Raw genomic sequence first — 12881 nt, 5'->3', positions numbered from 1 at the left:
GACAACGTCCAACGTCCAACATCCAACGTCCAACAGTCAGTACAGTCGGCGCTCCTTGGCGTCAATCTTGTCGCTCCCAAAAGCGTCGCAATCTTTGAACTTGGATGGTGAAATGATATAAAGTCGCAGAGATGTATGAGAAATGGCTTCATCTCCATGCCTCCAACTCATTTGGCGTGCAATAACTGTCACCAAGACGATTAGCTATTCAACAGCACATCCAGAGCTACCAAACACGGAAAACAATATTGAAGAAAGCATCCTATAGCCTGATATTTGCCATGGCCGTCTTTTCACCAATTCTCGCGCCATCAGGAACACGGCCTCAGTCGCAGTTCTTCACTGCCGTCAAAGCCAACGTATGTACATCTCCCCTCCACTCTTGCTGCTCTCACATGCCTCAGACTTACAATCCATGCTGTAGTTTATCCGTGATGGTTTCCCACTGCAGACATGGGTAGCCATCGGCGCTCTCCTGCAATCAGCACTCTTGCTGGCCCTTCCCATTCGCTTCGCCATTATTCCGTCCATCTTCTACCTCGGCACCTCCCTCATCGACGGCCTCTTCATCTGGAGCGGCGTGCGCGCCAATCCATACATGTCCGGCGTCGTGCCAGGAAAGGTCAGCGCGCAGTTCCCCGGCAGCACGACGCCATCGCAGAATCCAATCGTCGTCATCAAGCTCGCCGCTCGCAGCAACCACCCGCTCGGCGTCTTCCACCCGCACATGCGCAAGATCAGCACCTTCTTTCGAGACATGATCGAGGACCTCGACGAGCACAGCGAACAGTACGACTATCTCGGCGCCTGCAGCTACCTGGCCAACGAGCGCGCGACGGCTAACGAGGTGATGATCCTGGCCTACTTCCGCACCTACGAGGGGCTGCACAAGTGGTGCCACGTGCCGGGCGGTGTGCACCGCGAGGCCTGGAGCTACTGGAACAAGGACATCATGGGCCGCGGCAAGGCCAAGGAGGGCCGCCTGTTCAGCATCATGCATGAGGTCTATCAGGTCCCTGCTCGGAAGTGGGAGAGCATCTTTGTCAACTACCATCCCACCGGGTTGGGTGCCACGACGTATAAGATGGACGTGGACGGCCAGACGAAGTGGACTAGCCCACTGGTTGATGCGAGCAGGGGGCTGCTGAGGAGCAGCAAGGGGCGTATGGTACTGAGCGAGGGCAACGACCACGACGTCTACGGGGACGATCCGTCTGCGAGCCAGTCTGAAAAATGAATGGTTAATATGTTATGTATCCTCTGAAAATGGAACAAGAGGACTCTAAATCTGGATATCTGTAGCGCTATAGATTGCAGATTTGAAGGATTGATGAAACGAGATAATTGGTATCCTTTCTAATAAAATTTGACTTTGTGTTTTGCCTTTAGTTCAACTTGTTATGTACTGCTGCTGCCTCTGTGTCTATTAACTTTGCTTCGTGTTAAACATGCACTTGTGATGACATCCCAACATATTAGACCAATATAAAACGCAAAATGATATTATAAATAAGCGGGAGCCAAAAGTATAATCAATTTGTAGCATACTAATTTAACAATTACTCGCAAAACGAGTGGTCAGGGTCTTCTAATCGAGTCTATGTTAAAACAAACAAAAAGTCGAGGTCCGTTTATTTTTCGTCAGCGAGCTTATCAATGGAGCTCATCATCTTGTACAGATTCTTGGCGCGCTGAGTATCCTCCACAAACTTGTTGAACTCCTCCTTTCCAGTACCCTTGCCATCAAAGCCCCATTCCAGTCCGTAGTGCACAACGGTGCTGTCGAAGGTGTAGCGGCCCCTGTCTCTGCACAAGCCGCAGAAGATCTCCTTGAATTCGTCGGCAAAGCCGTTACGAGGGAACGCGTTGCAGATTTCCTTGAACTCTTCATCGGTCATGACACCCTTCAGGTTTGGCAGGTCCTCCGGAAGGCCGAGGAGGTGCAGGCTCGGTCCAAGAAGGTCACCGTGAATGCCGTAGTGGACTAGAGCAACCTCGGGCTCCTTCCAGGGCGCAAAGACTTCCATCGTGTGCAGGGCGATGGAGTCCCAGGCCAGCTGCATGCGGCGACCCTTCCTGTCCCAGGTGCTCTCCTTCTCGGGGTATGAGTCGATGAAGTCGCGAGCGAGGTTGGCACCGTCGACCTCGAAACGCCTGGTGTTGGTCACAATCTCCTTGTTCTTGGACCAGGCGAGATCGTGGAGGAGACAGCTCACGACAATGAGCTCCTTGTCAAGTTCATCGCCCAGCTTGGAGAACTCGGGCATCTTCTTCTGGAGAAGAAGACAAAAGGCTGCACTGCGCAGAACATGATTCAAGACTCCTGGGGTCGAATACTTCTTTGCTTGATAGTAAGAAGCTAGCACGAGGGGAGTGGTGGGAAACTCGATCCCGGTCAAGGGGAAAGAAGGGAAGGGGTTGGTAGTTGATGACGCCATGGCTATTGATGTTGATTGCACAGAGATGCGAATATCTGAGTTGGTGATTGTTGTTCTGACAATTGATTGATTGCTTGATTGGTTGGTTGATTGCTTGATGGATAGTTTTTTGAAGCTGAGTTACCAAAGGGCATTATATATAGGAAAATATGACATCTACAAGTCTAATTTGAACAAGCAATGGCATAGCTTACGAATGAACAGTGCATGTAATCATTCCGTGTCTCGAAGTGCGAGACTCATCGCAAGCTTATCAGAACATGATTGATTTGTAACGTAAAAGTGTTGAAATTGACTACAAGGTTTGTTGAAGGTTTGAAGATGGATCGAGATGGAAGAGTGCATTGGATCAACTAAGCTGTTGCCATGCACGATTTATCACCAAAGCCTTATTTTCCAGCAATAAGCTGGGCAAACAAATAGAGGTGGCTTATACATCTCTTCCGACCCAGCTCGGAGTTGGGGTAAAGTCACGCCATGCAATAGTAGAAAAGATGTACGAGTACGAATAAGGCTCAAGCTCTGCGATTATGTTTTGTAGTGGCTATTGGCTCAAGTCCTGCGCTAGGCCTCAACGCATTGCTTCGCATCATCTAGCTGCTCGTCGCTCAGCTAATGTGTGGTGCTGGGTAATCACGATTGACTTCTGTATAAATAAAAGAGTTGCCGATGCCCCTCGGATAAACTGTGAGCGCACCCTGACGCCGCTCGGATGTATGACCAAACATACCTTAACGATCGTATGTTTATGACGGTATGCCTGAATTAGCGGACTACCACCTCTGTCATACTGAGGCTGGTGGCTGCTTGCATAATGCTCATGACTAACATTTGCAGAATTGCCGTTACTGGCATACACTTACCTTTTTCGGTAATTGGACCCTGGTTCAGTGCCCCACTATTTTAGATATGAGCTAACTATTTTAGCACTAGTGCCGGCAGTGACCTTTGTGGGTCCTCGAGCCCAGCGTTGACAAGCTCAATGTGCCGAACTATGAAAAAGGCCAAATAGAGTCGTGTAGCTGATTCTCAACCCAGTTGTTATAGTCTCTCGCAATGCTGGTGATAACAACTCACTTCGCGGTCTGAATCATTATACTCCCTGACATGGGATCCATACTTGAGGGAGCTCGTCGTCGTTTATCACTCACAATACAGCTCACTGATGTTAGACATATAATTTTATAGCTTTGGGCCATAGTTTAGGTAGGATAGAGCAGTTACTTAGCAAGCTCCCACCTCATGGTCGGAAACTCCTCTTTCCAATTTCCGGTTAGCAGTTATGAGGCCATGTAAGAAGAGAAATACTCTCTGGGCTCTTCAATGAGAAATCTGGTAGTGACTTTGGGTTCAATGTTCCTAGTCGTATTTTTTCATGAAAAATTTACTTCCAAGAACGTTAACCTGCCGGATTCATGTCCCAGTACCATCTTATTTCCATCTACTGCTACTGAAGTAGATCTGTAGTCAGCAGGAAGCCAGAGGCTTTTCTTGCCATCTATAGTCACCCACTCCCCGTCGACATACAGAGCATGGTCAGAACAACCCTCAGTAGAAAAGTGCTCGGATAAGGTGGATATGTGTGCTAACCGGAGCGATCCGTAATTCGTCATAAGGTATCTGCCGTCGGGCGAAAATCCCACAGCCACAACCGTATATCCTTCAAATGTGTGTAGGTGATTTCCCGTGGCTGTATCCCAGAGCCGGATAGTATTATCGTCTGATGCAGAGGCTAGAATCTTGCCGTTAGGAGAGAAGGCTACGGATCTAACGCAATTGCTATGCCCCTCAAGCGTCTGTATGTGACTCCCTTCAGCTATATTCCAGAACCGGATAGTTTTATCGTATGATCCTGAGGCTAGTATCTTGCCGTCGGGTGAAAAAGCCACAGACATAACTGGTTTGTAATGTCCCTTGAGCTGCCGTAAGAGGTTGTCTGTGGCCATATCCCAGAGATGGATAGTTGAATCTCTTGAAGCCAAGGCCAGCGTCTTAGTATCAGGTGAAAAAGCTATAGAATAAACATATTCGCCGCGTCCCTCAATTGTACGTAGGTGGCTTCCTGTAGCTGTATCCCAGAGCCAAATAGTTTGATCATCTGATACCGAGGCTAGTGTTTTACTGTCAGCTGAAAAAGTCATAGACCTCGCCCAGTTGCTATCTCGCTTAAGCGTATGTAGGGGACTCCATGTGGCCGTATTCCAAAGCTGAATGGTTTTATCTTTTGCTGCTGACGCTAGTATCTTCCGGTTAGGTGAAAAGGCCACAGATAGAATCCAATCGCTATGTGCCTCAAGAGTATGTAGGTAACTCTTCGCAGTTATATCCCATAACCGGACAGTGGTGTCATCTGATGCCGAGGCCAGTGTTTTGCCATCAGGTGAAAAAACTGCAGAATTAACATAATCGGTATGTCCCTTAAGTACATGCAGACAAGTCTTTTCAGTTATATCCCAGAGCCGGATAGTTTCGTCGTCTGATGCTGAGGCCAACAGTTTGCCATCGGGTGAAAAACCCACAGAATTAACCCCGTCATCGTGCCCCTTGAGCGTTTCGTGGCCTCCTGTAGCCATATCCCAGAGCTGGACGTTATCGTCTGATGCCGAGGCCAATATTTTACCATCGGGCGAAAAAGCGACAGACCTTACAAGATTGTCATGTCCTTGGAGAGTATGATGGCTCCCTGTCGTTATATCCCAGAGTCGAATAGACTTATCGTCTGATGCTGAGGCCAACGTTTTACCGTCGGGTGAGAAAGCTAGAGACAAGATAAGATAATCACTATCCTTCTTAAATATTTTGTGGCCTCCTGTAGCCGCGTCCCAGAGTTGGATAGTCTTGTCGTCTGATGCTGAGGCTAGCATCTTGCCGTTAGGAGAGAAGGCCATGGATTTGACCCAATGGCTATGTCCCCTGAAGGTTTGGTGGCTCCATGTTGCTACGTCCCAGAGCCGGATTGTGGTATCATCTGATGCTGAAGCTAATTTTCTGCCATCGGGCGAGAAAGTTAGCAATATTACACCCTTAGAATGTCCATCGAGCGTCTGTTGGTAGCTTCCCGTGGCTGCATCCCACAATCGGATAGTCTTGTCGTCTGACGCTGAGGCTAGCGTCTTACCGTCAGGAGAGAAGGCCACAGATCTAACCCAGTAACCATGTCCCTCGAGTGTCTGGCGGTTCGTATCCCAATGGGTTATGGTTCCTGCTACCGTCTGGATGAATGGCAGCCTATACTTCCACTGCGTGACCCTGACCTCACTTGTCGTTGGGCTGAAAACCAGTGCGGATGCATATATCTGGAGCGGAGCTCGTTCTATGATTGACCCGTGACTTTGGATAAATGCTTCGATGTCATTTAGGAATCGAGCCAACTGAGAGGATTTCTGTATGGACAGTTAGCAACTATAAGAAAAGGAGGGAATCATAAGCTTACCTGAGTAATCCGTAGAAGTTTTCTAATCGAGTATAGCCCATCCGAGAGCCTTTCCAGTACGGATAGATATTCCAGCCATTGCAGGAGTTTCTCTCTCAGAAATCCAATTACTTCCCCATCATCCACCAACGCGCTCTTGCCCTCGGGGTTTTCGCTAGTTCCGGCGACGAAATGGTCGGCCCAGAAAAGACAGGAATACCATATCGAAGCCACACGATCCCACTGTGGGGGTTCGAGGTTTTTCGGTGTGAAACCGTAATCGAGGCCATACATGTTTTGTTTCAGAAACTTAGTCATTGCGCCAATTGAGCGTCTGCCCATGTCTACATGCCCTTGGGCAGTTTCGGACGATTGAAGCCGGCGATTGAAGTTGTCATATAAATAATCCTTGGCAGACTGGTGGATCAGGTACACTGTTTCCTCTCTCATTGCCAGAAATGAGCCGCATAACTCAATAGCCGTCATAGTCATGTTGTGTGACATGTCAGACAGAGCGGCCAACTCAGAGAGAGAGATGGGACGGAACGCAAGAACGGCGCATATCAGAACTTTCTTGCAATCTTGAGGCTTTATCCTCTTCACGCTCTCAATCCTGGTCATCATGTGGTCGTATAGCTCTAACAATCCCGGAGGCATGGCTTTGATGTCCTGGACAGCATACTCTCCATGGATGTCTTCGATATGCTGAAATGCAAGTGATACCCAAAGAAATGTGTTCATAGCTCGTTGACGGACCTCATTTGAGATCTCAGCTAAAATGCTCGCGTCGTACCCATCTCTACCCCTCAGGGCCGTGAGCTTGTGGTCGATGTATGCATCCACGGGGCGGGCCAGACGCTGCGCATCTAATTCAACTAGGTTCTCCGAATTATTAGGTGAACTCACAGTCAAGTTCTTGAGCCTGCAAAGAACATCAATCTCAGGTCGGCTAGAGCATAGCCACTTCACCTTGTCAGAGCGTTTGATGGATTTTGAAATGAGGTCAAGTAATTCATTCAACCCCGGCTTTTCCCTGTTGCACTCATCAAGGGCATCGACCACAAAAAGGACAGGAGACAGTTCGGGATCGTCTAGCATGCTCAAAAATGCTTCAGAGAGTGCAAAAAAGGCGTTTGAGTCTTGGAAAAGAGCTGTGCCAGAGTCTGTGTACTTCTTGCGCAGATGCGACATGAGATTCGGCTGCTCAACCACGAGCATCCAGACCAAAGACCTTAGAGCGGCGGTTGCACTGTTCAAAGTTACATCTGTTCCTTGGCAGAAGAAGCACGAGATGCCAGGGGCACGGAAATCTTGCTGTTTCTCAAGGCTGCGAATGATGCCCATCAAGAGCATCGTCTTTCCCGTGCCGGCATGTCCCTTTATCCACAACAGTTGGCATGAGCTGTGGTTAAGTGGACCATCCCATTGTGTGAAGCGCGTATACTGCTCTGTGCCAAGTACCCATTCGTATGCTTCAGGGAGTAGAGTGTCTTTCTTGTTCTCGATTTTCTTCATATCGTCTCTCGGATCAACAACTCGAAGATCCCAGCGGCATTTTCTGTCAATTTCATCAAGCCGCAGTTCCTTTTGCAAGGTTAAAAATTCTCGAAGAGTCTGATGTATGTCTCCAAGCAATTCTTCCATGCCCTTGGCACGCTCGACAAGTTGCGCTAGGGCGCTTTTCGCATGGAACTTGTTATACTGATCTGAATCCTTCTGAAGAGTAGCTTCCGCATCTTCAACGGTCTTCAGCTCGCCATTCCAATCATCCCAACTCACAAGGTTGCGGAGGAAGACAAGGCCCTGCTGCCGGTAGTAGGAGCATACGCTTTTCATCTGATACAGCAGAAGGGCCTTGTAGAGCGCGAGGACCTTTGCCTCTAACTGGGGCAGAATCATTTCAAGAGACTCGTTGACGCAATCTTTATTTAGAAGATGTTCTGTGAGAGCACAATACCAATCCATTCTAGAGACGACGTGTACGATGCCAGAAAGATTGGATTTTGTCGCTTTTGCGGGATTCAGAAGAATCTAGATGGAGACGAGTGAACGGGGATTAAAGAAACACAAGATAAGTGTGCCGCTCACCTGCAGTCCAATACAAACACCAGCCCATGGTAGCGCAGCCTGCGGTATGTTTTGGATAGCTGCGTCGATTGACCCTTTGGCTGAGATGATGAACTGGGCAACGTCGCCCATGCCTTTCGTAAGCTTCGAAGGCGTTGAAATTTTGGCTAGGCCCCCTTCCACCAGTTTCTTCATAAACATTTGTCTCATGGTCGGGTCTTTCAGATTGGCTGGAGCGCCGGCGCCAGAAACAATGTCAGGCCTGGCTTCAAGAACCGTGGTCAAGGTTTTCACATAAGACGTGACAAGCCCTGCGGTGTCTTCATCCTCCTCGAGACTATCGTAAGCAGTGTTCCAGAGTCTCTGAGATTTAGAAAGTTTTGTTTGCTGCGGTTCTCTTGATTCGATCTCTGGTGTACGCAGCTCTGTCCTACTACCGAAGGGCGCTTTCGAGCCATGCTTCACTTCTTGCTTCGTGAATCGGGCTTCTGCCATAAATCTGAGTTCCAAGCCTCTCATCTTTGCCGTCTAGAATGAACATACCTGTGGATTGCTGAGGAGAATTAGGTGACGATGATGTATTCACCCGCTTCCACAAGCTCTTAAGTCCCATGGCTTTGACAACGATGTTTGGTGTGGAAATAATGGCGGTATTACAGTAGCTGAGCGGCAACGATCGTTTGACATAGAAACAGTAACGTAGAGGTCCTAATTTGGTCCTTGACCACAAAGAGAAGTTGACTGTGGTTGGAATGGTCGCCTTTCGCTGCGGAAAAGGCTCCTCGGTGTGATGTCCGCCACGCAGCTCAATAATAATAGGCCGCCGAGCCCTGATGGCCTACGCCTATTATTTTGTGCTTGTGTAGGTTAAATGACAAAGTTTCTACTCGTCTTCTAGATTCCCATAGGGGGGAATCCGATCTCAGAAGGCTTGCTGGGCTGTCGGATCAAGAAAGCCGCGCAGTGCTGTAGCATCGAGGGGCTGTAAACATGAATCGCTGAAGCCAGGTTGATTGGACAGAAAAGTTGGTGCTCATTCCCATGTCGCTGAAGCCTGGCCTCGTTTACAGACCGGAATCAGCACTAGCGATGCATTGCCTGCACGACTGTGACAGAGGATGCCCTATGTCCAATAGCTTCAAATCCTCGAAACCATCAGTAATAGTAAAGCCAGGCAGCCTTCGCAACTACAAAGCGCGTTTATAGAAGAGATCAGCGTGACGACTAGGCTTTTAGCGTGGGGGTTTCACCGTTACATACAGACATCTTCTCACAATGTAGATGATATAGGCATCAATAACTGCCCAAGTAGTGGAATATTGTTTTTACAAAAATTCACGAAATTTCACCTCTTGTTATCGCGCCCTTCATTTAAAAAGCAATGATGCTATATTTTGCAGTAATAGAGTTACCGTCTGTTCAAAACTCCACCGCTGCACTCTTTGAGCCAACTACAAATAGTGTGCAATGAAAAAAACAATAAATTAATCTAAATAGTTACCGTTCCTGGCTGCGTCTCTAGAATTCAAACGTCTCCTCCTCTACATAAAAGAGAATATCTTCACAACTTGCTTTCGACGCTGCTATTCTTCCGCTGCGTATCAGCTGTGCAGGTCCACAGAGATTAACTGAAGCATCCATGCCCATTCTCGCATCTCTCACGTTCTCAAACCATTTCATTAAATCTGGACGACCTTGGTAAATATCCCCAATGCCATCGAATTTCATAGATTCGCTGTCTTCCTCCACGCCACTTGTAACGTGAATCGTAATATCTAACGTGACGGGCACAGCTTGATCCGACGAAATGTCGGCGAGGTTCTTCAGCTCGGCTTCGAACCAGGAGATATGATCAAAATTCTTCACCGTCCACAAGAGATGAATATGCCAGCCACCAGGCATAGATACAAGTCCTGATTTGGCTTGATTCACAATATGTGTCGCGATACTGATGCCGGGGGTAATGCCAATTCCGCCAGCCACGAGTACGATCACTGGATGTGCGCCCCATTGTAGGTGACCGACACCATACGGGCCATCAATCTGGAGTTTGGGAAAATTCATTTCCGTAGATACAGCCTCGTATGTTCCTCCTTCGGTTGTTGTTGATTGGGCAACCTTTACAACGTCTTCCCCAACGTTTTGCACCTTTTTGGTAAATGAACCAAGCGCCCTGATGGCAATCGTGGTTTCGTTTTGTCCAGGTGCAGAAGCAATGGTAAACGGATGCCAATTGAAGAATGACACGCTGGGAATCTGTACCCAAGCTATCTGGCCTGGTTGCGACGGCGCTACTCCAGCGATGTTGAATTTGGTTACACCTCCTGAGTAGTGCATGACTGATTTGACTTGCGAGCCCCGAAAGTTATTATAGAATCGGATGCCGCGATCAACCACCCAGAGACCGAACCCGGGAAGAAGAAATTCGGGTCCCTTGTTCGCGTGGTATAAGGCTCCAGCAACAAAAACCAGGAAGAAAAAGTGCGGGTAGTAGAAAGCCTCAAACCAGCGCCGACGGAAAATCTTGGGAATAGATGTGATTGCAATAATACACAGCGATATCCACGCAGCTATGCCCACGGGGATACGAGGGGCCTGAGCAGCCGTGTAAAATTGGTTCGTCTGCACATAATGCTGTATGATGAGGCTGCAGTGCAGCGTTGCATGGACAAATGTTGCCAAACCAATCCAGCGATGGTATCTAAGTAACACCGCTGAGGGAATGCGAGCGACATGAGCAAAGAGGTTGGTACGCGCGCCCATGAGGAGGCTAAGGCCACCGTTGGCGATTGTGAGCCAGCCATAGAGTTGGTAATTCGTGGTATAAGCAAACTTATTCCAGCCCCAGAGGAAGTTGAGAAAGGTGAAGACAGAAACGCGTATGAGGATGGGAATGTTATTGCGCGTGATGAATGGGATAGCAGATGGTAGCGTTGTTATCTTATGTAGGGCAGTATAAATCTTCCAATGCTTCTGGCGTGCTGTATTCGGCCGGCCTGTAAGAAGAGTGTGAGAATTGATTCTTAGCGAACAGATGAACGTGATGAGGAGAAACCTACCTTTTCTATAAAGATGTAACAGATATGACGGAGCATGAAGCATGCTCTCAAAGAAAAGCATTCCAATTACACAAAGGAAATACGCCCTGGCAGCCGTATACTGATCATTGATAATAGGGTTAAGCATAGATGGGGACACCATCTTGGCGTATGGTAATGACTGTAAAGTCAAAAAATGTGAGAGTAAATAATCTTTCAACAAGAAAAGAGTTTATCAAAATATTGGCTCATGAGAAGAAAGCAACCATAGGGAACTGTCAATTACATTTCTTGAGAGCGTCCGTCTCTCTTCGAAACTATATATTATACCAATCAAAGTATTTGGTGTCTGCATAAATAGTCTCATCTTATGGCGGATAAGACATGAATTACAACTATACTGATTAGACAAGACTGATTACACATGCGCTACTTGATAGTCCGTCTTACTTACACCCCAAAGTAGTCAGGGGTAATGTTTAAGCACCTTATCTAGATATGCTCGGCACTTGTGTGTCATTTGAGAAGGGGCTATGCCTGTCCCTTTTCTTTGACCTCAAGTAATCTGCATCTACTCTTTTGGGAAATTTTGATGATATATCGGCTAGCAATGCAGCAATTCCAAAGGAAATATACTAACATGCATGTCTCGGACCACTGCCGATGCTACATTAATGTTTGGCACTAGAGATTACCCTTCAGTTCAGCCCCTTGGCAGTTTGGAATCAAGCTGACAAAAGTTCCCCATTTTTTAACCTCTGTATTAAATTCGGCCTAACGTTGAATGATCTACGATAATTGACCCGCCGCCGAGTACTAGCTCTTCGACAGCCAAACTTAGGGAGGGCAAGAAGAGGTGAGATGATGAATATATAAAGACAATAAATACCTGCTTCTACAGCTGTCTTCTTTTTCAGCATCCAGTACTCTACTCTTCCATCAGACAAAGAACAACCTGCAGCCTTCAAATTTCAAATCTCCAAGCTTAAAAAAGCCAATATCATCCACCATCTTTCACAGCCAAACATTCAACTATTTACCAACAATGTTTTTCTCAACCATGCAGACCCTCTCTTTCCTCTCGGCTCTGGCTCTGCCCGCCATTGTTAGTGCTAGCCAGGTCGGCGCTTCGGGTACTCTCTCTTCTCTCGATGGCGGCCTTGGCGGCGTCGTCACTGTCGCCAGCGACTCTTCCCTTGAGGTTACGCAGTATAAGCTGGCTGACGCCAGTGCTCCTGAGCTATACTGGTGGGGAAGCACCTCCAGCGATCTCTCGTCTGGTTTCCGCATCTCCAACACACATATCACGGAAGCTGCCACTTCGGATAGTCTGACGATTGATCTGGATGCCGGCCATACACCCGCCGACTTCAGCACCGTGGGACTTTGGTGTGAGAAATTCAAGACCAACTTTGGCCAGGCTCAGCTTAAAGCTAGCACGACGGGAACTTCGGGTAGCAACAACTCGCAAACTACTACTGGGGCTGCGGCACCGGCACGTACCACCACCGGTACAGGTTCTGCAAACAGTATCGGGGTTATGTTTGCGCTTGCGGCTATGGCTGCTGGGGTCGTTGTTCCAGCACTGCTTTAATTGAGCAAAAGCAAGCATCCTGATAACATTGCATGTCAATGACATACATATACGTGTAGCTTAGGAGGAGATGAAAGACGGCATGGATACTTATATCTAGATTAAAGTTCTTGTTTAGATGGCATATCACTATAGACTTAATTTTTACTACAATTCCTTTTACCTACTCAGAGTTGAACCCGTAGTAACTGATGTTTAAGATATAGTAACTGGATAGACTTGGTGGTTGCGTGGACATATAGTTAATGGGAGTAAGGAGTGCTTTAATTTTGTGCTTCTTTAACTATGCAGTAGCGTGCTGACTAGAGTCATAACCAGTAAGCCCTATATTT

The 12881-nt window shown here is 47.7% G+C and overlaps 5 protein-coding genes across 5 annotated transcripts; 2 read left to right on the top strand and 3 right to left on the bottom strand.

The window, feature by feature from the left end:
• Positions 1-281: 281 nt before the first annotated feature.
• Positions 282-1237, top strand: T069G_00986 (uncharacterized protein; the record flags this gene model as incomplete). The annotated part of the gene is made up of 2 exons (XM_056168196.1): positions 282-359; positions 425-1237. 2 exons carry the CDS (start codon positions 282-284, stop codon positions 1235-1237), a joined length of 891 nt encoding a protein of 296 aa, XP_056033512.1.
• A 394-nt stretch (positions 1238-1631) lies between these two features.
• T069G_00985 (uncharacterized protein) lies at positions 1632-2267 on the bottom strand (the record flags this gene model as incomplete). Its single annotated transcript, XM_056168195.1, has 1 exon — positions 1632-2267. The coding sequence occupies one exon, from the start codon at positions 2265-2267 to the stop codon at positions 1632-1634; it is 636 nt and encodes a 211-aa protein (XP_056033511.1).
• A 1544-nt stretch (positions 2268-3811) lies between these two features.
• Positions 3812-8530, bottom strand: T069G_00984 (WD domain, g-beta repeat domain-containing protein; the record flags this gene model as incomplete). Its single annotated transcript, XM_056168194.1, has 10 exons — positions 3812-3936; positions 3985-4234; positions 4865-5001; positions 5059-5650; positions 5693-5821; positions 5872-6772; positions 6815-7252; positions 7295-7881; positions 7939-8327; positions 8383-8530. The coding sequence occupies 10 exons, from the start codon at positions 8528-8530 to the stop codon at positions 3812-3814; spliced, it is 3696 nt and encodes a 1231-aa protein (XP_056033510.1).
• Positions 8531-9435: 905 nt separating this feature from the next.
• Positions 9436-11118, bottom strand: T069G_00983 (ferric reductase like transmembrane component domain-containing protein; the record flags this gene model as incomplete). Its single annotated transcript, XM_056168193.1, has 3 exons — positions 9436-9960; positions 10036-10913; positions 10977-11118. The coding sequence occupies 3 exons, from the start codon at positions 11116-11118 to the stop codon at positions 9436-9438; spliced, it is 1545 nt and encodes a 514-aa protein (XP_056033509.1).
• Positions 11119-12015: 897 nt separating this feature from the next.
• T069G_00982 (electron transfer DM13 domain-containing protein) lies at positions 12016-12549 on the top strand (the record flags this gene model as incomplete). The annotated part of the gene is made up of 1 exon (XM_056168192.1): positions 12016-12549. One exon carries the CDS (start codon positions 12016-12018, stop codon positions 12547-12549), a length of 534 nt encoding a protein of 177 aa, XP_056033508.1.
• Between the last annotated feature and the right edge of the window lie 332 nt (positions 12550-12881).

Source organism: Trichoderma breve, chromosome 1, assembly GCF_028502605.1.
Source record: "Trichoderma breve strain T069 chromosome 1, whole genome shotgun sequence".
Taxonomy (NCBI): domain Eukaryota; kingdom Fungi; phylum Ascomycota; class Sordariomycetes; order Hypocreales; family Hypocreaceae; genus Trichoderma; species Trichoderma breve.
This window is presented reverse-complemented; position numbering and strand designations above follow the sequence as displayed.